Source organism: Caretta caretta, chromosome 2 (genome assembly GCF_965140235.1).
Source record: "Caretta caretta isolate rCarCar2 chromosome 2, rCarCar1.hap1, whole genome shotgun sequence".
Classification (NCBI taxonomy): Eukaryota; Metazoa; Chordata; order Testudines; family Cheloniidae; genus Caretta; species Caretta caretta.
The window spans coordinates 41,129,733-41,152,477 of NC_134207.1; the positions used below are offsets into that span (position 1 = coordinate 41,129,733).

A 22,745-nucleotide genomic window follows, 5' to 3' on the forward strand; every position below is an offset into this window, starting at 1 on the left:
TTCCGAAAAGACTACATCCCCCAGCAAGCTCCGCGGGAGGAGGAACTGTCCCCCTCCGGAGACGCATGCGCGGTTCGGTGCCGTGCCCCCACGTGGGATTGGGGGTGGAACCCTTATTCTTCGGTAAAAGAGCGAGGCTGTCCCAGCGGGTCCGCAGGGAGCGAAGTGCGGAGCCTCGCGGCGAGTGGCAAAGGGCAGCCATGGCCACCCTGATAAAGCGAATAATCAGCACCTCGAGGGCACCGGCTGTAATGGGCCCCTACAGGTAACGTGCCAGGCTCGTGCGCTCATCTAGCGGGGACTCTGCCTCGTAGAGCGATGGCCTGGATGCTGCAAAGAGAACCACACGGCTAGCCCCGTGACTGCGCTGGGGCGCCAAGTCCACGATCCGCACGGAGCCCGTTTTGCGAGTGGGGCCTGTAGACGAGACAAGGCAGAACATAGTGGGGAGGCCAAAAAAGGGAACAACTTGGAGGCACTTTAAATTTAAGCCGGCAGCTCGTGTGGGCATCGCAGAAGAAGCGAGACTAGGATGGACTTGAAGGAAAAGATGGTTGAGGCTTAGTGAACTGGGATAAAGTGAAAAGAAAAGTACTTGTGGCACCTTAGAGACTAACCAATTTATTTGAGCATGAGCTTTCGTCAGCTACTGTAGCTCACGAAAGCTCATGCTCAAATAAATTGGTTAGTCTCTAAAGTGCCACAAGTCCTCCTTTTCTTTTTGCGAATACAGACTAACACGGCTGTTACTCTGAAACCTGGGATAAAGTGAGAATCCCACACGTTGGGAGTTGTGGGGACAGACACGGAGAGGGGGAAATTACAGCGTCTGTGTATTGCAGATATTTTGCAATGAGGAAGTGTCCATAAAGTGAGCTGTAGCTCACGAAAGCTCATGCTCAAATAAATTGGTTAGTCTCTAAGGTGCCACAAGTACTCCTTTTCTTTTTGCATAATATTCTTGAAAATTTTAAAAAATGAAGAATTGTCATAGATGTTAGTTGTGTCTGTGGCTGGGTAATGGTGGGTTTGTCAGCCTGCATTATGAAATACTGTTTTAAGTTTTCAATCTCTTTTTATTGCAGTGACTAGAAACATTATTATTGGGCAACTATGTTTCAGTAAATCTTTTTGCGTTTACATAATGTTTTGCAATTGGCTTTGAAGTCTTTAATTGTGTGCTGTCCGAAATAACTGGGTGTTGTGCCAGCAGCCCTATGTTCAGTGGCAATCAAAATATGCTGAATTTGCAGAGAAGGGAACATAGAGGGCAATGTCTCTAAAGTTAGCCCATCAGCAGATTTCAGCAATACAGCCAGAGAGCAGGTGTGCAGATTTTTAACCTCGCAACTGTAACCAAGTTGTAGCTGATTTGTCAAGCAATGGCTAACTGTGACTAAAAATGTGGATTTAATTGACTGTTTTAGATTTTTTTTCATTACTTACATTACTGTTGAATATTAAAGGCACTTCTTTTTAAAGCTCCTAGTCACCAACATTAGAAAACCCATGCACTCATTAAATAAAGAAAAATAATCCAGGGAGTTCCTAAAAGTCTTCCATGGTCTATGTATTTTTGGAATGACCTATTGAATGCTGAATTCCATGTTGAAGTCCTGTGGCTTTAAATAATCAAAACACTTGATGTGTCCAGTAAAAATTAAAAAGATATCAGCTGTCTTAGTCTAATTTTTGTAAATCTTTAGCTTGGCATTTTATTTGTATCACTAATATCTATGAGATATTTGATCAGAATAGTTATATTTTAGTAACTGCATATTTTATTATAGCTTTTTATTTCTTACCTCATTTTGAATAGGAGGGAGGGAAACAAATTCCAGTTCAGGCAATTACAATCCACCAGTGTAAATTCACCTTGATTGATCAATCCTTCAGCCTTCATATAGATTGTGCAGATCACAACACGTCTTCCATTCTTCTCTTATCCTGGCCTTCCTTCTCCATGTGTGGCCATGTCTTTTCATGATGAAATCTGCCCATCTCTTTGGAGGTCGGCTGTGGTGCTAGTACATAGCTTCAGTCCATTGTCAGTGAGCCTCACTATATGCCTGGCCCATCACATTTTACTGTACCTGCTTTAAACAACAATGTCCTGCACTCCACTCTGCTGGTTGATCACTTCATTGGGGACTCGGTCGTGGATTGAAATCCCCAGAATTCTTCTTTCCATTGCCCTCTCCATGATAGACAGTTGCTGCTCCTCTATCTTCATCAGCGTCCAGGTTTCGCTGCCGTACAACATTGCCGGCAGTACTGCTGAGCTGAAGAGGTTGGTGCATATTGCCTTGTTGATTTTTTTTTTTTCTTCTTCTTGGAGGATATCCTTGATAGAATTAAATGCGTGCCAACCAGCTTTCTTTCTTTGTGAGAGTTCATCTTCCTGATCATGGCGCATGTTAATTTCTTGGTCCAAATAGATGAATTGCTCAACTTCTTCATTTGTTCTCCCTGGTGTGTTATTTGGGCTTTTGGCAAGGCATCAGACCACATAAATTTAGTTTTGGAGTGGTTCATTTTCAGTCTGACTTGGCTGCTTTTTGTGTTGCATTCTTGCCGCATTGTCTGTAGTTTGATAGTATTTTCAGCAATCAACATGATACTGTCCGCAAATCTGAGGTGTTTAACTGGTCTCTGTTGATGTTGATTCCACCCTTCCAATTCATCTTCCTTTATTACCATTTCGAGGCAGGCTGTGAGGAGTTTCAGTGAAACAGGGTCTCCTTGTTTCACACCTTTTTTTAACTGGGATGTCAAACAGTTAAATCGTAGTGCAGTCAGAATTTGCTTCCTTTAGTAGTTTGATGTAGTTTGTGTCGATGCTCTGCTCTGCAAGAGCTTTCAACCCTGCATTGATCTCTACACTGTCAAACGCTTTTTCATAATTGACAAAGGCAAAGCATAAAGGAAATTTGTATTCCCTTGAGCATTCCAGTATTTGGTTTATAGTGGAAAATATGGTCCATTGTGCTGAAATTCCTTTGAAAACTTACCTGCTGTCTCGACTGCTGCTTGTCCAGACTCTGTGAGTCGGTTTGTTGTTGTTTTTGGTGAAGAACTTGTAGACATGTGAGAGGAGGCATATTGGATGGTAGTTCTTTAGAACTTCACAATCCCCCTTCTTGTGCAGCAAAATGGTGTTGGACTCCTTACAGCTAGACGGTATCGTCTGTGTTGCCAAGTAATGGCTAAACCTCTGAGCAAGGGTCTCTCAGAGGTCTTGGCCTCCAGGTCTTATTTCGGTTGTCAGTCTGTCTCTTCCTGGGGCTTTTTCCTTCCTTCATTTGGTAAACTGCATGTCGAACTTCGCTGATGAGGACTGAGAGTCTAAACTACCCCTTTATTTTCAAAGGGATAAAGTATTCTTCATTTCCTGCCCTAAACAATTCTGTACAGTGTTTGTGCACTATTAAAAAGCTCCTGTGTTTCACTTCAGTGACTGGTGAGGTGGTCTCTATAATAACACTTATAGATCTCAAAACTTCTTAAAAAGGAAAGCATTATCTCCATTTTACAAATGGAAAAACTGAGACAGAGAGACATGAAGTTAACTTGCCCAAGGTCACAGTGCTAATAGTGGCAGAGAAGAAAATAGAATCCTGGTCTCTTGAGTCATAATTTAACATTATACCCGCTGGTCCAAGCTGCCAGTAACGTATCTCTTACCTAAATCTCGGTGGTGTTGAGACATAACAATGTTTGTAAAAGCGCTTGGGATGGAAAGCAACACTTTCATTATTATGCGCAAGACTTTCAAAAGTGAGTAGGGGGGTTGTTGACAGTAGAAATATATCTTTTAGAAGCTTGAAAGTGACATTCTCTTTGTTACCAAGTTAACTTTTCTCTTTTCAGTAAACACTGACTCTGCCTTTTCTACTACTAAAAATAACTGGTCCTATGATTCTTACACAGTACTTTACTTCCCAAAGAGGTGGTATAGTCTGTTGCCACCTTCCCAGACTGAGTTTTCTACCCCCATAAAATGTTATAAATTAATGGGGGGGAAAGGTGAAATATTTCTTCAAGAGGTTTGCTCAAAATAGTTCTGAGTGGTTGGATGGAAACGAGATTTTTCTGGATGAGCTGTAAATATATGTATGACTTACAATTGCAGTCAAGCGGTGCTGATAGACCGGACCATGTATATCGCAGGACAGCTAGGCATGGATCCTTCTAGTGGCCAGCTTGTGCCTGGAGGGGCAAAAGAAGAAGCTAAACAGGTAAGGAGTTATCCAAAGCCCCCTAGCAATAAACTTAATATTTGAGTGTCTTACTATTTGGCCTGTGTTTAGGCCCTGGAGCTATTCATAGAGAACAGAGGCCCAAACATGGAGGCTGGAGTATTGAAGACCATCCCACACAGCAATCCAGGAAGCTGGGGGAGGGCTAAAGTAGGGGACAATGCCTCCTCTCTATCCTTGCTTTCTCCCACCCAAATAATGGGAGGGTGGGTAGGAAAATAGTGAGAAATCCTTATTTCCAGCAGGGGTGGAAATGGTGCTTTAAATTTAATTGGACAATTACTGACCGTTCGCAGTGTTGTAGTCCAAAGAAGAGCTCTGTGAAGCTCAAAAGCTTGTCCCTTCCACCAGCGGAAGTTGGTCCATTAAAAGATATTACCTCACCTACCTTGTTACTCGTTCATTAGATACTTATAACAAAGATTGAGCTTCCAAGCAGACCCCAGGGAGGGGATCTAAGTAAGAATCCTAGTGGCTGAAAAGGGCCAGCTGGCCTACTTGTCAGGGCATTGTCTCTGGACATTGCTGTTGTGCAGTGGGGAGCCCCTCATCTTACATATGTGCCTTTTCCTGAGTTAAATCAAGGAATAAAAATGGAAGCCCTGCTGGAAGTGCAGTCGCTGTGGAAGATGATTCGTAACCTACCTTCCTTTTCACTTGTCTAATGAAAAGGTTGGCTACCATCTGAGGTTGTCTGGAGTAAACTTTCATAGCTACGTCTTGTGGTGCTGGTATGTAGAGAAGCTATAACTTTAACAATGTCGGTACCTCAAGGCTCTGTTTTTCTTCTCAATAGGCTCTAAAAAATATAGGGGAAATCCTGAAAGCTGCAGACTGCGACTACTGCAATGGTGAGTGCCTACATAAGAATAGTAGAGATGTCCAAGTATTTTATTTAGAGAAGAAAACAAAGTGACCTTTTTTAAGGGAATCTTTTTTGTTGAATACATAATTGGTGCTTATAGCTGTGTGATACAAAAGAAAATATGATCCTAGACCCAAGGATTTTAAATTGAAAAAGACAACCCCATACACCTGGGAAACCCAGGGAAAGATTTTTTTATTTTAGGGGTGTGGACGCTCAGCTGTCCTTGCCCCAAATTTCTGACTAGTGATGCTACTGTTTTCAGCCCCATCTGCAGGAACACTAGTGTAGAGAGGGCTCCAGATGGCGGCTGGCACTTTAAGCATCCTGTCCTCTAACCCAACTCAGAGCAGGTCTACAGGAACTGGGGTGAGATTCAGAAAGGTATTTAGGTGCCTATTTCCCATAGGCTTCAAGCTGCCTAAACACTTTTTTGTGAATCCCACCCCTGGGGCTTAAAATGCTGTCAACACTAGTGCATTAACCATGGAGCTGAGCCAGCATTAGCAATGGGAAAGGGGGGAGATCAAAAGGGTAACAAAAAATCATAGTGTAGACAAAGCCTTGAAAAGGCAATGGCTGGAGGTACGGTAACACATTTGTGCCTCATGGAAGAAATGAGCTTTGCAAAGGAATTTAAGGCTGTGATTTTCAAATCTGCTTTAGGGACACACAGTTCCCATTAATTTCCCTTACATGGCATTGAAAATCTCAGCCTGAAAGCATGAAGTGAGTCTAAACGTGTGTGCCCCTTTGAAAATTCCTGATATTGCACTTAATTAGGAAAAAAATCTTATGAAAGCAGTAGTACATGCTGAGTTTCAGGGCACTTCACTGTTTCTAAAACGTCATGATATAGTGTAATAAGTTGGGGTGAGTGGATCTAACTTCATTTTTATGTTAACAATAGATGTCAGTGTTCAGAGTAGGTGAGGTTTATCACTTGAGGTAAAATGAAGTATATGAACTGAATATTAAAGAAATGCACTGGGATTTGCATGCTGCATACAACCCAGCGCTCCATAATATCTGCATTTGTGTAACTCTAGTTGTAAAGACTACTGTGTTGATGGCTGACATGAAGGACTTCAGTGATATTAATGAAATCTACAAGCAGTGTAAGTGGATGTTTTGTTTCCATTTTAGCAGTATCTTGTACAGTTTTATTGCTCACTAAGAGAAAAACTTAATGACAATCTGTTTTGACGTTGTATAAGGTATGGGTTGAAACTGGATAGTCAAAACAAAAAGGAAAGTCACTTATGCATGAACTATGCTTATTTCTATCTTTAATAGGAATATTAGTCATTCAAAAAAAGATGTCTGTTTCCCCGTGACTCAGGTGTTCAGATTATTCCTGCTAGCTAAATCTCTGCCTTTCTCACTTTAATGTGCTTTTAATAATCCATATGTGAAAAGGACTATGGATAGGATTCAAATTCCATCCCTATGTTACACAAATCATAGTGCCAGGTGACAGTGTCAGTCATACTGTAGATCCACAAAACTTGGTGTATTAGAAGGGCAGCTTCAGCATTTAACTGACTCTTCTATATTACTTCATCCTTCATTGAGGCAGATCTCCCAATTTACATGTCTTCCATGCTTTGAAGAGCCCCCCAGAGGGATTTGGCTTTACCAAAAGTGGGTGAAATTGGAACTGTATATTTACATTCATATGACAGCCAAAACAGATGGATCAGAATGGAAACTTTCACTCTAGAACCCACTCACATATGTAGTTGATAGGGTGTCTGGTTTTACAGTTCTCTCAGATAAACTGGTAATCCAGAAACAAAATTTAGCACTCACTAACATTGTGGAATTCTAACACTCTGTGCATAATTGTTTTTATAGACTCAACAAGATTTAAAAAAAAAAATAGCCCTCACATAACACTTTAGCTAATTCTTCTTACAACACCACTCTGAGATGGGCAAATACAATATTGTCTGTGATATAAACTTGTAAAGAGGGGCTCCCTCAGAACAGAGAGCTCAGTTCAATGTGGCTGAATAATGAGTATGAAAATTAATTTGGGATGTTCTTGGCTTTCTCTGTCTCAACAACTTAGAATCCATATGAGAGATTGTGTATCCAAAAGGAGGAGATGGGGACCATATATCTTGTACCAAATGAGAACTAGCAATGTTTGAGCATAGCCTAATGGTTTACCAGAGCCCCAAATGGTATGCCTCTTAAACACTGCAAAGCCTAGTAAAAATCAGGTCCTTTGTATTGCTGGACTTGCGGGGCCAAATATGAGCAGACTTTCTACAATTCTACATGCATATCTTTGTATTTTCCCTAATATTATGCTGCTGTTGGCAGCCTTCAAATGATTAACTTGTCAGGTTGTCTGGGATTGTGTGTTTATCTGTTGCTATCTTGAAACAATCTGTTGAATTCTTTGGTGTGATGCTGGTTGTTTAGTACAAGTATTACAGATGAAACAGGAACATGGGATCCTGAGTACTTATCTATATAATCCAAATATATGTTGACTCAGTTTTTAAATCCATGGCAGCTTCTGGCCTCAAGTAACTGTTTTTCTTTCATGGTAGATGTGGTTTCTGAATCTGAAGTAGTCTCTCTTTTGTATGTCAAAATGCAATTCCATGGGCATATGTACAGGATGCAGAATAGTTAAATATCTAGTTGCTCATTACCAGGCTCCCATGTAGCTGTAATTCATTAACACATTTGGTGTTTGCTTTTTCATTGTGACTTCTTAACCTGATTCAGTAATAAGATCTTATCAGCTGCTGATCTTAGAATTAAAACTTACCAGTAAAAGCTGTCCACAACAGCTGAATTTGCACAGTATTATACCTTACTCAGATCTCTTACTCTGTTAGCTAGGTATCCTCAAAGTAGGAGCCTAATCATGACATTCAGTTAAACTGCATGGAGTGCAGGTTAGGGCATACTGTATAAAGGTGGCTGAAAACTTCCCTTTGCTCTCCATTGATCCTTGTGCTGCTGTCTGCAGGACTGGCTCCTATGCTGGGTGAGTTTGTGTGTAATGCAAGGTACCCTTGCAATGCCCCTCCTCCTTTGCTCAGGGCCCCTTTTCCTTGCTCATCTGGATGTAAGAGCCCCCACATCAACTATGTCTCCGGAAGATCACCCGTACACTGTGGTGACCTTTCCTGGGGCAATTAAGCTGGTGTTTAGGGCTATGCTATGCCAGTGGTATAAACAATGGCTGCATCATACCAGGGAAGCTGAGCTATATGTTTCTTCTTGATCATGGAAAAAAGTAAATTACTGAGATTATATAACAGGCCAAAAAATCCAGCAATTTTTGTCTCATAGCTGTTAAACTGTAAACATTCTACTGTGTATATGTATCTCTATAGATAATTCTGAACTGTATCTTGTAGGGCAAAGTTAAAACTATTCATTCATTTATTTATCTTTTAAACTGTAGTTTTCAGGAGTAACTTCCCAGCCAGAGCAGCCTACCAGGTTGTTGCTTTGCCAAATGTGAGTGTCAATTGTTCTTCTATAAATATCTATTCTCTCTCTAACTTCTTGCAGCTGGAGGATTTTCATTCCTAGCTAACTTCTCTGAATAGTTTGCTTTTAATGGAGGATTTTTTTCTTATGTAGTTAAAATATGTAATCTCCCTGACTCTCTCCCTGTCTGTAACATTAAAGGGGAGGAAACGTCACTCCAGGAATAAGGGATTATTATATGTAGAATGATTAAAAGAAAGCTTTCAGTTTTCATTAACATTGCTGAAGAAATTACTAATAGGAAAAAAATACCTTGGAAAACTACAAGGTTTAATTCTACAAATCTTGATTCATTTTTTTTTTGTAACGGGTACTATGCTCAATAATTTAAAAATGTAGGTCTCTCTAAATTCCTATTCTGCTTCAATGTTTTCCCCACAGAATGCACGAGTTGAGATTGAAGCTGTAGCCATCCAGGGACCAATCCAAGAGGCATCAGCATGACTATAAATACAGTACTCTAATACACTACTAATTGTGTCTGAGGCTTAGGCCCTGTTCCTGCAATTGGCTGCCTGTGGGCTCACCCCCTTGGAAGCTCCATGGAAAAGCACCTTTGCACAGTCTGTTGCAGGATCTTACATTCTCTAAAACCCCCATCATGTAATGAACTCTGTGCAGGCAGATCCCTGTGCCCATGTGTAGCCCCATTGTCATCAATGGGGCTCTGCGCTGGTTTCAGGGTTTGTCTGTACTCATTGCAGGATTGGGGCCTTAGTCTGTAATGGTGGCTGGGTATTGTCACCTTCCTAAAAGGTTGTTTCAGGTAAGGTTATCCAATAATGAACAAACTCTCAAAATATATGGAAGCAGAGAATTGCATTGGTGGTAACATGATAGCATATGCTGTAACCTTTAGAAATCCTGCTAGCACTCTAGATATAAATCATAGACCTGGGTTTTTAATACATCACTTAATATTTTTATAAATGAGCTGGAGTTCATGCATTTCTAACTATAGAAAACCTGATTCGCTGCAGCACAGAAGTGAAAATACATATTTGGGGATTCACTGTATGAGCTTTGAACACCTGAAGTGTTTGATTAGATCAGGGGTCTCAAACTCAAATGAGGACAAGTACATTGGCCTGAGGGCTGCATCAGAGGACTCCCCCATTGCCCCGCCCCTGTCCCCACTCCGCCCCTTCCATGAGGCCCCACCCCATCTCTTCCCAGCCCCCATTCCAACCTCTTCCCTGAAATTCCCACCCCAACTCTGCCCCCTCCCTGCCCCCAGGGGGTGAAGGAGGGGTGTGGCAGGGGGTCCAGGTGCAGGAGGGGTGCAGCAGGGGGCTCAGGGCAGGGGGTCCGGGTGCAGGAGGGGTGCGGCAGGGGGCTCAGGGCAGGGGGTCTGGGTGCAGGAGGGGTGTGGCAGGGGGCTCAGGGCAGGGGGTCTGGGTGCAGGAGGGGTGTGGCAGGGGGCGGGCTCCAGCCCGGCACACACCAGGACAGGGCACGCTCCCTGCCCTGACCCTGCGCCGCTCCAGGAAGCGGCTGGAACCTGGGGGAGGGGGGCACAGGGGTCTGTGTGTTGCCCTGGCTGTGCCTCCAGGCACTGCCCCCCCAGCTCCCATTGGCTGGGAACAGGGAACCGTGGCCAATGGGAGCTTAGGGGGAGGTACCTGGAGGCACAGCCAGGGCAACACCCAGACCCCTGTGCCCCCCTTCCCCAGGTCCTGGCCACTTCCCGGAGCAGCACAGGGCAGGGCAGGCAGGCGGGGAGCCTGTCCTTGCCCCCAGTGCACGCCGGGCTGGACCGGGCCAGAGCTGCTGTAGGTAAACACTATGGGGGCTGCGGGGAGCTGGTGGGCCGCAGAAAATAGCCCCACGGGCTGCATGTTTGAGACCCCTGGATTAGATCCTGGACCTATATCTCTAGATCTGATTTATCTTTGCTTTTCTTGAGTCACTTCTAACACACACAACTTCACGGAAGTGTGAGTAACTCATGTAAATCAGTTGAAAATGTTTTATTTGAATGTTTAATGAAAATTAATGTTTTGTTTAGCACAGCATCAAGTACCTGATGGCCTACAAATATAACTTTGAATTACCTTGTTCATTTTATCTAAAGATAATTAGACACATTCTATAGCTTTGGGGAAAATATGTACTGTCTAATAGGAATAAACTATAATTGCATGTATTAAATATGGTGGTCTCTCATTTTTGGGAATAAATGTGCTTTTTTCATTTAAAAATAAATGCTTATGTTTCTTGGTATGACAACATGATGTCCTGGGAGGTGTGCTGCCTGCCTCCAATTGTTATGGAAAGGTTGCTGAAGCACACCTGTCCCTCTGACTACTACCCCATGCTGATCATCCACCTGGGCACTAATGATATTGCCCGGTCTCACTCCAAGCAGATCAGCAGCGACTTCAGGGCTCTGAGAGCTAGGGTGAAGAAGTCAGGGGCACAGGTTCTGTTCTCCTCCATCTCCAAACTGAAGTTAAGTGTACAGGCAGGGACATATGCATCCTGGAGACAAATGCATGACTGCACACATGGTGTTAGTAGGAAGGCTTTTGCTTCATTGACCATGGAATGCTGTTTGAGAAGACAGTCTGCTGAGAAACAATATGGTCCACCTGACCAGGCAGAGAAAGAACATCTTCATGTACCGACTTGCCAACCTAGTGGGGGGTATTAAACTAGGTTGAAAGGGGGCAGGTAACAACAGCCCACAGGTAAGCATAAAAAAAAAAACTACTTTAACATGTCTATAGGTTGGGAGGGATATGGAAATTATAATAGGGTCATTGGCGCAACAAGAGGGAAATGGGGGGGGGGGGGGGTCTGCACAACATCTAAGGTGTGTCTACACAAATGCAAGGAGTATGGGGAATAAATAGGAAGAACTGGCTGGATTAGTACAGAGTTACATTTTATTAAAGTTAATGTTAAAAATGATATAGTACACAGGTTAAGAAAAGAGTGTTTGTACATCTGGGTATATGCTTAGATTATCCACAATACAAAGTTTGTTTTTAAAAGTCATAAGATATATAGTACATACTCAGCAATAACCCCAATTAAGGTGAATAAATTTAACAATACAGTTTAGCTATTAGAATCTGAATACGGGGGTACATCTCTCATGAAAAGTTATACAGAGCATTGGTTGTAGAAAGCAAATATAGGAATGAGTGTAGATTGTCCCTCAGTAATTGAGCATTTAGTGTAGATTGTCCATTTGGAAAATACAATCCATGAGAAAAGTATTTCAGTTACTTTTATGACTTAATTGACAACAGAGAGAGAAATCTCATGAGTGGACTATTGGTATGAAAGGGTAGAGCTTGTTCAAGGGGAAAAAGTGAGGTACTGACTCCATGGGTGCTCCAGGGCTGGAGCACTCCTAGAAAAAATTAATGGGTGCTTAGCACCTACTGGCAGCCAGCTCTCCTCTCCCAATGCCTCCCATCCACCAGCAGCCCTGTGATCAACACTCCCCCTCCCTCACAGCACCTCATACCTGCCATGACCAGCTATTCTGCAGCATGCTGGGGACAGGGGAAGGAGTGGGGATGGTGTGGCAACAGGTGGAGTGGGAGCTTGGGAAAAAGGGGTGCAGGCAGGGTGGAAGCTAGGAGGAAGGGGTTGGGGTGGAATAGGGAGTTGAGCAGCCCCAGGCCTGGAGGAAGCTGGTGCCTGTGTGTTGTATTATACATCAAGAATATGTACATGTATTCAGAGATCCAGAAAGAGGTGAGTGGCAGACCAGTTTAAAGTTGCTGGGTAAAGAGGAAATAAAAGGGAGGTGGGGGGGAAATGGGATTGGTTGAGAGTGGTCATGGTAGGGTCTACTATAGACCACCAACTCTGGAAGAGGATGAGGCATTTCTAGAACATAAATATCCAAAAACACAAGACCTGGTACTAATGGGGGATTTTAACTACCCAGGTATCTGTTGGAAAAGCAATATGGCAAAACAACATTTCCCATAAGTTCTTGGAATGTACTAGGAACAATTTTGTTTCAAAAAGTGGAGAAAGTAGCCAAGGGGACAGCCATTTTAGACTGGATTCTGACCACTAGGAAAAACTGGTTGTAACTCTGAAAGCAGAAGATACTTTAGGTGAAAGTCACCATGAAATGATTTCATGATTCTAAGGAAAGAGTGAGAGCAGCAGAATAAGGACAGTGGACTCCAAAAAAGCAGACTTTAACAAATGCAGAGAACAGGTAAGCAAGGGTTCATGGGCAAAAGAAATCTAACAACTAAAGGAGTTCAAGAGAGCTGGCAGTTTCTCAAGGAGAGAGTTTTCAGCTGTGCCTTTAATAATCTCAATGCAAATGAAAGGTAGGAAGAATAGTAAGAGGCCAGTATGGCTCTGGTAACAGCTCTTTAATGACTTGAACATCAGAATGAATCCCACAAGAAGTGGAAATAGACAACTTCCTAAGAGCATGAAAAACAGCACAAGTATGTAAGAAATCAGAAAGGCTTAGGCACAAAGTGAGTTACACCTAGCAAGGGATATAAAACACAGGAAGACTAGGGTCTATAAATACATTAAGAGCAAGAGAAAGATGAAAGAAAGCATAGTCCTCAACTTAATGGGAAGGAGAACTAATAATTGATTACATCAGGAAGGTTGAGGAGTTTAATGCTTGTTTTCTACCATCTTCACTAAAAGGGTTAATGGTGACTAGGTACTCAATACAATTAATATTAAACAACAAGGGGGGAGGAATGCAAGCCAAAAGACGGAAAGAACTGGCAAAAGTATGTCAGATGTATTTAAGACAGCAGGACCTGATGAAACTTACCCTGTAGTATTTAAGGAACTAGTTAAAGCAATCTCAGAACCATTAGCAATTATCTTCAAGAACTCATTGAGAACAGGTGAGGTCCCAACAAAGAGTATTTATCTTTAAAGGGGGAACCAGGGGACCCAGGGAATTACAGACCAGTCAGCATAACTTCAATAAATGGAAAGATACTGGAACAAACAATACTATATCCCAGTGGTTCTCAAACAGAGGGTACATCAACTCATTCGGATGTTTGCCTAGTTTTACGACAGGCTACATAAAAACCACTAGTGCAGTCAGTCCAATCTAAAATTTCATACAGAATATGACTTGTTTATACTCCTCTATATACTATACACTGAAATGTAAGTACAATATTAATATTCCAATTGATTTATTTCATAATTATATGGTAATCCAATCCCAATCACTAGAGGTTTTAAAGAACAGGTTGGACAAACACCTGTCAGGGTTGGTCTAGGTTTACTTAGTCCTGCCTCAGTTCAGAGAGCTGGACCTAATGACCTCTTGAGGTCCCTTCCACCAGTCCTACATTTCTATGAGTCTACAAACATAAAGGCTTTCCAAAGGACAACTGAAAGGAATATGATAGTCCTGAGAAAACGGTAGGTGTAATCAATCTTGTGTAAACAAATGTTTGTCCCATACAATGCTTTGATGGCTATAGGCTCAGATTGAGAAAAAGCTTCCATTCTATCCCATAATGGGTGAAGATGAAAATAATCCTGTATGACAGCAGAGGCAACAGGTTCCATGCTTATTTTACTATTATGGCATTACAGCTGTTGAAAGTGCTTTCAACTAAGATCAGCTCTTTAGGAGTGGTGGATTTTTTAACACCTTTAAATATCCTATTCAGACTGTAACTAGATACTGTCATTAATCCAGTTATGCTGTATCTCTGCACTTTATATCAGCAAAACAAATCATATTTGGACTATTGCTTAAAATGTAGCCCAGTGTTTGGCTACATTTGTGGTTCACTATGAAAAATGTGCAAGAGACAAAATAACCAAACTTAGCCAATTTTATTGCCTAAAGACAAAAGAGTACAGTACAAAAAGGAGACATACATACTCCTCCTTTCGGGAAGGAATTCTTATCTCATAGCATGTTCACCTTTCACAGTAGGTGTGCTTCCAAGCAACACCTCCAAAACTAGCTATGTTTATAGCAGACCTGTGTACAAGTTAAAAGCACTCTATACATCATCCAAGGCTAAAGTTCACTACTCTGCTTTTTACCTTGTTTTCTTGGTGTGTCCATGGTGTGTCCCTTAGCTCTTATTTTTGAACACAGCATTCCAAACCAGTTGGACAGTCAAGGCACTACCTACCTTGTGCCAAGGTAGAACACCCATATATTTTGCTGCTGCAGTGAGGTACCTCCAGGTTGCATATAAATACATATAAATATATAAAGTTTAAATGTAAGATGTAGCTGCATGAAAGAATATGCACTTAGAGGACAGTGATGATGCATGTCAAATCCTTTGTAAGAAATGTGTTAAGTATTTTTATGTACTTGGTGAATTACTATTTTTACAGGAAGTCTGGGAGAAAAAATCCAAATGTTGAAAATAACTTTTTTTTTTAACCCTCAAAAGAGGTTCTAGCTTTGCAGAGCATATTACAAATTTGGGCTCTGACTTTGTATCTCTATAGTAAAAGAAAACTAATTTAAAATAAAGATTTTGATTTACTATTAAAGTAGTTCTTCAAAAAAAGTCAGTCCTGAATGTGTTTAAACATTTTATTTTTAAAATTAAATTACAATATACTTAACATTACCTCATTTTATTTTTAAAGAAGGCAAAAAGAGCATGAACACTTCTATTATGTTTTAATCCAAACTTCTTCAATATGAAAAATGGGTATCATACGCATATGTCATTTTAGGCGTTAATCCAGCAAAGTACATAAACACAGGAGTAGTCATATTGATTTCAATGGGATTATTATTAATGTGCTTAAAGTTGAGCACTTACAGAAGGGCTTTGCTGGTATGGATGCCATAACATGCATAATATTAACAATTCAGTTTGAGATATGCAGTTATTACACATCATTTACCATTTTAACACTAGGTACATTTTTTTTTTTAAAGTGCTTAAATGTGATAGATCTGTAGGCTTGGGAGGATTCCATTTTTATTGGTGAATGTCAGTAAAGGTCAATTTCACTGTATACACAGAAACTGAAGGGAAAATATTTCTATCAATGATAATGAACATTTACAGATAGGGCAAAGTAAGAAAAAATGCTACTGGGAACTTCTTAAGAGTTTGATTTTAGGATATTTCCTGTGATGTTGACAATTTGTGTTTTAACAATTATAAAGCTTTAACTTTTTGAATCTCAACATCTACTGTCATTAAATAATTGTCTGAATTTCCTGCAACTGTGAAAATTTAAAAAATAAAAATATAAATGTCAAAATTATATTTAAAAAAAATTAAATTCTGCCAAGCCTACTTATCTAATAAATTAATTTGAAGGTAAAACAAATTTTAAGTAAGTTTCTGCTACAATGTGTTCTTTAATATTTCCCCCAAATAGTTAACTTCCCTAGAGATTGAACAAAGCAGAAATAAAAATCCGTACACATCATCTAACTTTAATAAAACTACCATCCTTGTCAAAATTACCAACTAATCCTCAACTGAGAGCACCTATATGCTTAGAGCAGTGGTTCTCAAACTGTGGGTTGAGACCCCAAAGTGGATCATTACCCTGTTTTAATGGGGTCGCCAGGGCTGGCGTAGACTTGCTGGGACCTGGGGCTGAAGCCTGAGCGCCACGGCCTGAGGCCCAAGCCTTAGGGCTTCAGCCCTGGGTGGCAGGGCTCAGGTTACAGGCCCCCTGCCTGGGGCTGAAGCCTTCAGGCTTCGGCTTTGCACCCCCTGCCCAGGGTGGAGGGGTTCGGGCTTTGGTCCCTTCACCCAGGACAGTGGGCTCGGGCAGGCTCAGGCTTCAGTCCCCCCTCCTGGGGTCGTGTAGTAATTTTTGTTGTCAGAAGTGGGTTGCGGTGCAATGAAGTTTGAGAACCCCTGGTTTAGAGCACCTAACCCTTCTTGATATCAACAGCAACTACCGTATTTATTTGAAAAGACATTATATGAAATATCGGAATCTGGCTAAGCAGACTGCAAAATAGTTGGGTAAGCAGGGGACATTGTTCCTAACATGGTATGTGCATGCACGCACACAGTGGATAAGGTCCAAACTTAACAATAAAGAACACCCAGGAAGAGGCTAAATGAACAATCTTCCTACCAGATCTTGCTCATGAACATGGCTATTCCTAAGGTTACCCTTGGTGACCTGTCCCTGACCCTCATTCCCTCTGGCATGAAATGATACACAAACCCTTGGTTGGAGCTAGTAGGATCCATTAGATCCATCTGCCAGCGTGAGTCAATTTTATGCCAATTCCTAGGACCTGACACTAGCTCTTTCTACAAATGTTTCTGAAAATGGCTTTTCAGACTGAATAGACAAAAAAATCTCCTTTAAGGTACACAGGCATTACGCTGTAGGTAGGCCTTGTTAACATACCACACCTGCAAATATGAATGTTAACCTTTAACATGGTACAAGAACCAATTTCTGTCCTCAGCAACCCCCTTGATTTCACTGTGATTGCAGAGGCATATGTCAGGACATAATTTGGCCCTCTGGGTCTTAGTTGTGCAAAGATTCTTGTAAGGTAACAGTGTATACATTGGTATCGTACAGAATATTGCATTACTAACACTGGAATGTTAGCGATTGTTTAATTCTGAGGGTAGCGATAGAGTAATTTAGACAGTAAAAATAGTTTTTGTGACAGTTTATTGTTTTCCACATTCAGTCAGAAAAGCTCTTCTGCTTTTAGGATGGCTGGGATGAAGTAACATCGATGCTAGCTGTACTCATGAGGTACACAAGGAAGTGCCTGTCTTTGAGGAAGGCAAGTATTGCTGAGAAAGTGGCAGGCTCAGAATCCTTTTTCTTCCAATTAAAAATTGCTAAATGATTTCAAAAAAGTTGTGTGGTGTGACGTACATGGATGTTTTCACTTGTTTCTTTGAAGCGGCCATTGAGATGCAGTTTGTGCCATGGTAATGAGATTGTTTGTGCAGTCTCTAGGTTACCTTAATTAGTTATAAAGTTACATTTAAAAAACTAACGCAGCTCCACTGCTGCTGCTATTACTGCTGGTCTTGCTGATTGGAACGCCTACTGTTAACTACGATTAGTATATTTAAACCCTTTTAAATGTTTAATAATTCTGTGCCAGTATTGGAACTGGATATCAGAAAAAAGTAACAAGGGCCGTTGCTTTGATTTGATTTTAGTCCAATATTAGAGAACGAAGAGAAAGGCTCCAACAATATCCAACCACAGAAATTTTACAGGGGGGAAAAAAAACCCCACGTCCTAGGAATTTTAGCTGTATTTTGTAAAAGCTGCAGCATTTTTAAAACAGCAGCATATTCAGCAGAAAATGGAACTGATTACATTTGTTTCATCTACTGAATTGCAAAGAACATAGAACCCCATAAAATAATTGTGACTCGATACAACATGTAGGCTGCAAATAAGGATAATGGGTTCTTCCAACCTAAAATTGGTGGTGTTTCCTATCTTAAAACAGAGTAAATTTCAATAGTCTGAACAGGACGTTAAGAAATAGAAGACTAAGAAATAACACAGTAAACATGACCAATATTAGCTGAAGTGAGAAATTAAAAGGCAATGGATATAAATCTAAATATTTAGCACAAACCAAAGCCAACTGGAGTCAGATGTGCACATATAATGCAGACTTTGTCTTTAAGTATTTTAGAAATTGTGTTTATCTTTATCACTTATGTGAAGACCTCCTAAATGGAGCCAATAAGTGCTCACCCATTCTGAAAAACTTCACCTTTCTTTCCTGACTGCAGTCCTCTGACTTCTTATGCCAAAGAGTTTTGCAAACACAATCCCAGCGATAATCAGTAGTGCCTTTCTTCCTGTTCAGTATCAGGACAGATTTATCCTCTATCACAGTGTTTCTCAAACTTGGGACGCCACTCGTTCAGGGAAAGCCCCTGGCAGGCCGGGCCGATTTGTTTACCTGCCACGTCCACAGGTTCGGTTGATCGTCGCTCCCACTGGCCGCGGTTCGCTGCTGCAGGCCAATGGGGGCTGCAGGAAGCAGCGGCTGGTACGTCCCTCGGCCCAAGTTTGGGAAACAGTGCTCTATCACATCCATGAAATCAGCTGTTTCAAGGCTTGTTTCCATAGGAAGTTTATGTTGAAAGGCTTCATTATTCAGCTTCTGGAGAACTATTTAGCATGTTGTAAACCAAGTAAGAATCCACACAGTATACTTTTTTTTTTTTTTTTTAAGATAACACTATCGGGAAAATGTGGCTAGAATGCATATACTTTGAGAGCAAGGAGTTTCCTCAGTTTATATTTTAGAAACTATACAGTGACTAAATGTAATTTTATTAATAATTTGTATCCGTCTGAGTTTTAGCAATTGCTAAGTTCCTTTTGCGCTTCCATAGGTGTGCTTTCTTCCGCTGCAATAGTTACCAAGTGTATGTTCTACTGCTATCCTATCAGTAACCCTCTTTTTTTTTTAAAGTCACCAAAAGACATTAGTCATCAGAGGGTGTCACATCCTATGTATTCTTTATCTTCTTGAAAAACTTATTGTTGCATCTAGCCATGTCCTGTTAAATGGGTGCTTTCAGGTCCTATTCCTGTATATATCTATGAACTTGAGCAACTTGATAAACATGAGTAGTCCATGCACTCATTGAAACTACTCACCTGTGTCAGTTTGAGATCAGGACTGGACCTATGCTTCTGATCTCAACCTAGCACTAACATTGAAAAAATATGCAGTACTATATCTTTTGCATCCTGTATAATGTTAGTTGATACCAATTATAACAGTGTCCCTCAGATTGATTTTAAGTTACTCATTTTAACCTGTAAAACTCTTAAATGAAAATCGAGCAGTTATACTGTTTTGTATGACAATTCCTTCCACTCTGTTAGCAGTGGATAGAAGGCACTCTATGGCAGATAGGTAAAAAGTTCATACATTTCAATTACTTGTTGAAGTCTTGGCAACTTGACTTCAGGAAAAATACTTAATTTTTTGCTGGTGCCCCTTGTTAATGCTTGTAGTGAAGTCCATAAAAGCTTTTTTAAAATCCTGATATTCCCACCCAAAAGCCATTAGATTAAAGAACGTTCATTTGAACAGCTGATAGGACCAAGAAGAGGAAGTCCAAATAGACCTGACTCTCATTCCTCGTTATTCGTTGCCTCTGAAATAGATATATAAAAAAAAAGTTACCTTGTGATGCACTGAATATTAAGATATGTATTAAAGGGAGACTCTCAACTTGAGAACCCCTTTAAATAATACGTTCTGAATAGTTTGCCCCTCTGCTAGTATATTTGGAAGGATCTTTTGGGAGGGCCTGAGAAAACCACTATCCATCCTCAGCAATCCCCACTTCCTCCATCCCCCCATCTCTTTGCACATGTACCTACTCCATACGTTCTATGGAAATATGCTTAAAGCTGTGAATATGATGTAACTGAAATATGCTTTATGCAAAAGGTCTCTTGTAAGGTATCATTACAAAGCTTATAATCTACTGAATATATTCCTCCTATTTGTATGTATCATTCTTGTATCTGAAGCTAGAAATATGAAATATAACTCTGAGGTCCTATTGTAATTAGGACAAGTGTGGGCCATTAATGGTGGTTTGGAAGCTTGATGGCTCCCATTGACTAGGACAATTGGTTGTAAATGATCTGTTTACTTGCAAACCTTCCTGGGTGCGTGCAGGCCAGCCCTGGAAGAATGGAGGCTGGGGTCTCACAGGACATGTGAACGTGTCACCTAATACTGGAATCCATCTTAAACCTGGTATTTTTCCCATTTAGAAGGAGAGATGGGGACCCAGAGAGACAAAAGATTCCTGCCTTGTGCGAAAGATATAAAAAGGGAGTGGAACAGAACAAAGGGTGTGGCCAATCATGAGAACACCCCTGCTTTCCACCTAAGATGTTTGCTGGAACTAACAAGCACTGTACCAGGGGAAAGGATTAGGCCAAGACTAGGAAGGAGTCTAGTCTGTGAACCATCTCTGAGGGTAAGATTTTACCTGTAATCAGTTTCTTAATGTATTAGGCTTAGACTTGTGTGTTTTTGCTTTATTTTGCTTAGTAACTTACTTTGTTCTGTGTGTTACTACTTGAATCCACTTAAATCCTACTTTTTATACTTAATAAAATCACTTTTGTTTATTAATTAACCCAGAGTAAGTGATTAATACCTGGGGGAGCAAACAGCTGCGCATATCTCTCTATCAGTGCTATAGAGGGCGGACAATTTATGAGTTTACCCTGTATAAACTTTATACAGAGTAAAACTGATTTATTTGGGGTTTGGATCCCATAAGGAACTGGGTGTTTGGGTGCTGGAGATAGGTGACCTGCTGAGTAGTTTTTGGTTAAAAACTTTGGGGCGTGGACCAGACCTGGGCTGTGTTGCAGCAGGCTAGCGTGTCTGGCTCAACAAGGCATGGTTCTGGAGTCCCAAGCTGGCAGGGAAAATGGGCTCAGAGGTAATTCCAGCATGTCAGGTGACAGTCCCAAGGGGGTCTCTGTGACCGAACCCGTCACACCTACATTCTCAATTTTAGTTGCACTGCTGCTGTTACTAGCAAATACCCTCCTGCAAAGATTGGGAAAGACCATGTATGTGAAAGGTGCTTTCAGATCACTGCATGAGACAGACCATGCAGATGACCATAAACAAACCAATGACACTGGTTAAACACAAATGAGCAGCTCGAGGGAGAGTCTGTGTGGGTATGCTGTTGTGTACCACACCAACCACAATCTGAGTTTGCTATTTTAGATCTCAAAAAAAAAAATTATCCCTATCTTTCTAAAAAACAATTTATTTTTAAAGACATTATAACTATTCATGAAGTTGCTGTCACATATTGGGACTTCATGTTGCTAATGCCTTTGAGACAATGGCATTGGTCATGTACACTGGTGGCTACTCAGGCCAGAGAACTGAAGGCAATTATTAAAAATTAGTAGAGGAACATAGGAATTCACATACTGCATCAGACTCAATGGTCATCTAGTCCAGTATCCTGTCTCTGACATTAGACATTTATATGGCTATAATAAGCCAATCTCTTTTTGAATCTTGCCAAATTCTTGGCCTCAGTGACTTCCTGTGGCAGTGAATTCCACAGTTTAATTACACATTGTATGACAAAGTATTTCCTTTTAGCAGTTTTGAATTTCCCACCTTTTAATTTCATGGAATATTCCCTTGCTTTTGTGTTATGAGACAGGGATAACAGATGTTCTCACTCAACCTTTTCTAGACCATTCATTATTTTATAAACTTTCATCATGTCCCCTCTTATTTGTACCCTAAGCTAACAACCCCTAGCTCTTCATAGGAGATTTTTCAATGCCCCTGGTCATTCCTGTCACCCTTCTCTGAATCCCCTCAGTTCTGCAACATGCTTGTTGAAATGAGGTGACCAGTGCCACACGCAGTATTCCAGAGAATGCCACACCGTGCACTGATTCATATAACAGCATTATATTCTTTGTACCATTCACCATCACATTCCTTATGCATCCTAACATATTGTTTGCTTTTTTGACCGCAGCTGCACATTGAGCAGAGGTCTTCATTGAACTGTCTCCAATGACAATGAGGCTTTGAAAAGGCTAAGAAATGCTATGCTGAAACGAACAGCATGAAAGTCAACTTCTGGCCACTTTGTCCAAAAACTTATCCTTAGAGGTGAAATATTTGAAGTAGAAAACATTTCTGGATCTTTAGAGGCAAAGCTGTCATTGAACACAGATGCCATATTCACCAGACTACAGCAGTCACCACTCATATGGTTTCAATGCTTTGGTTTTACACAGTAGCCTAGCTATTAAAAAAAATGAATTGGCATGTTATGGCATTGTACAAACTGACAATGTACTCGGTCACATTACACAGGCGTGAAGAGGAAGGGAATGCCCTATGCTGGAAGCTGCCTCCATAATAGCACTTATATATCAAATCTGCAACAAATGGCAATATTTATGCACATTTACCAAACTTCTTAACCACTACGCTACGTGCCTTTCAGGATTTATCGCTCTTGGTGTAAAGCTCTTTTCATTATCCTGTAACACTGCAATGTACAAGATGGGTTTGTCACAGTAAACTTAACTGAAATAAATCCATGCACATAAATGCTTAAAGCATGATCCAGAACTTG

The 22,745-nt window shown here is 41.0% G+C and overlaps 2 protein-coding genes across 2 annotated transcripts in view; one reads left to right on the forward strand and one right to left on the reverse strand.

Moving 5' to 3' along the window:
* Positions 1-50: 50 nt before the first annotated feature.
* RIDA (reactive intermediate imine deaminase A) lies at positions 51-9,947 on the forward strand. The gene is made up of 6 exons (XM_048841320.2): positions 51-265; positions 4,133-4,238; positions 5,056-5,110; positions 6,174-6,242; positions 8,558-8,613; positions 9,028-9,947. Exons 1-6 carry the CDS (start codon positions 66-68, stop codon positions 9,088-9,090), a joined length of 549 nt encoding a protein of 182 aa, XP_048697277.1. The 5' UTR covers positions 51-65; the 3' UTR covers positions 9,091-9,947.
* A 1,569-nt stretch (positions 9,948-11,516) lies between these two features.
* The window catches only part of ERICH5 (glutamate rich 5), a 31,237-nt gene continuing 20,008 nt past the window's right edge, over positions 11,517-22,745 (reverse strand). Inside the window, exon 4 of the mRNA XM_048841319.2 lies at positions 11,517-19,745. Within this exon, the coding sequence (XP_048697276.2) occupies positions 19,723-19,745 (23 nt within the window). The 3' untranslated portion in view covers positions 11,517-19,722. The remainder of the gene's footprint in view (positions 19,746-22,745) is intronic.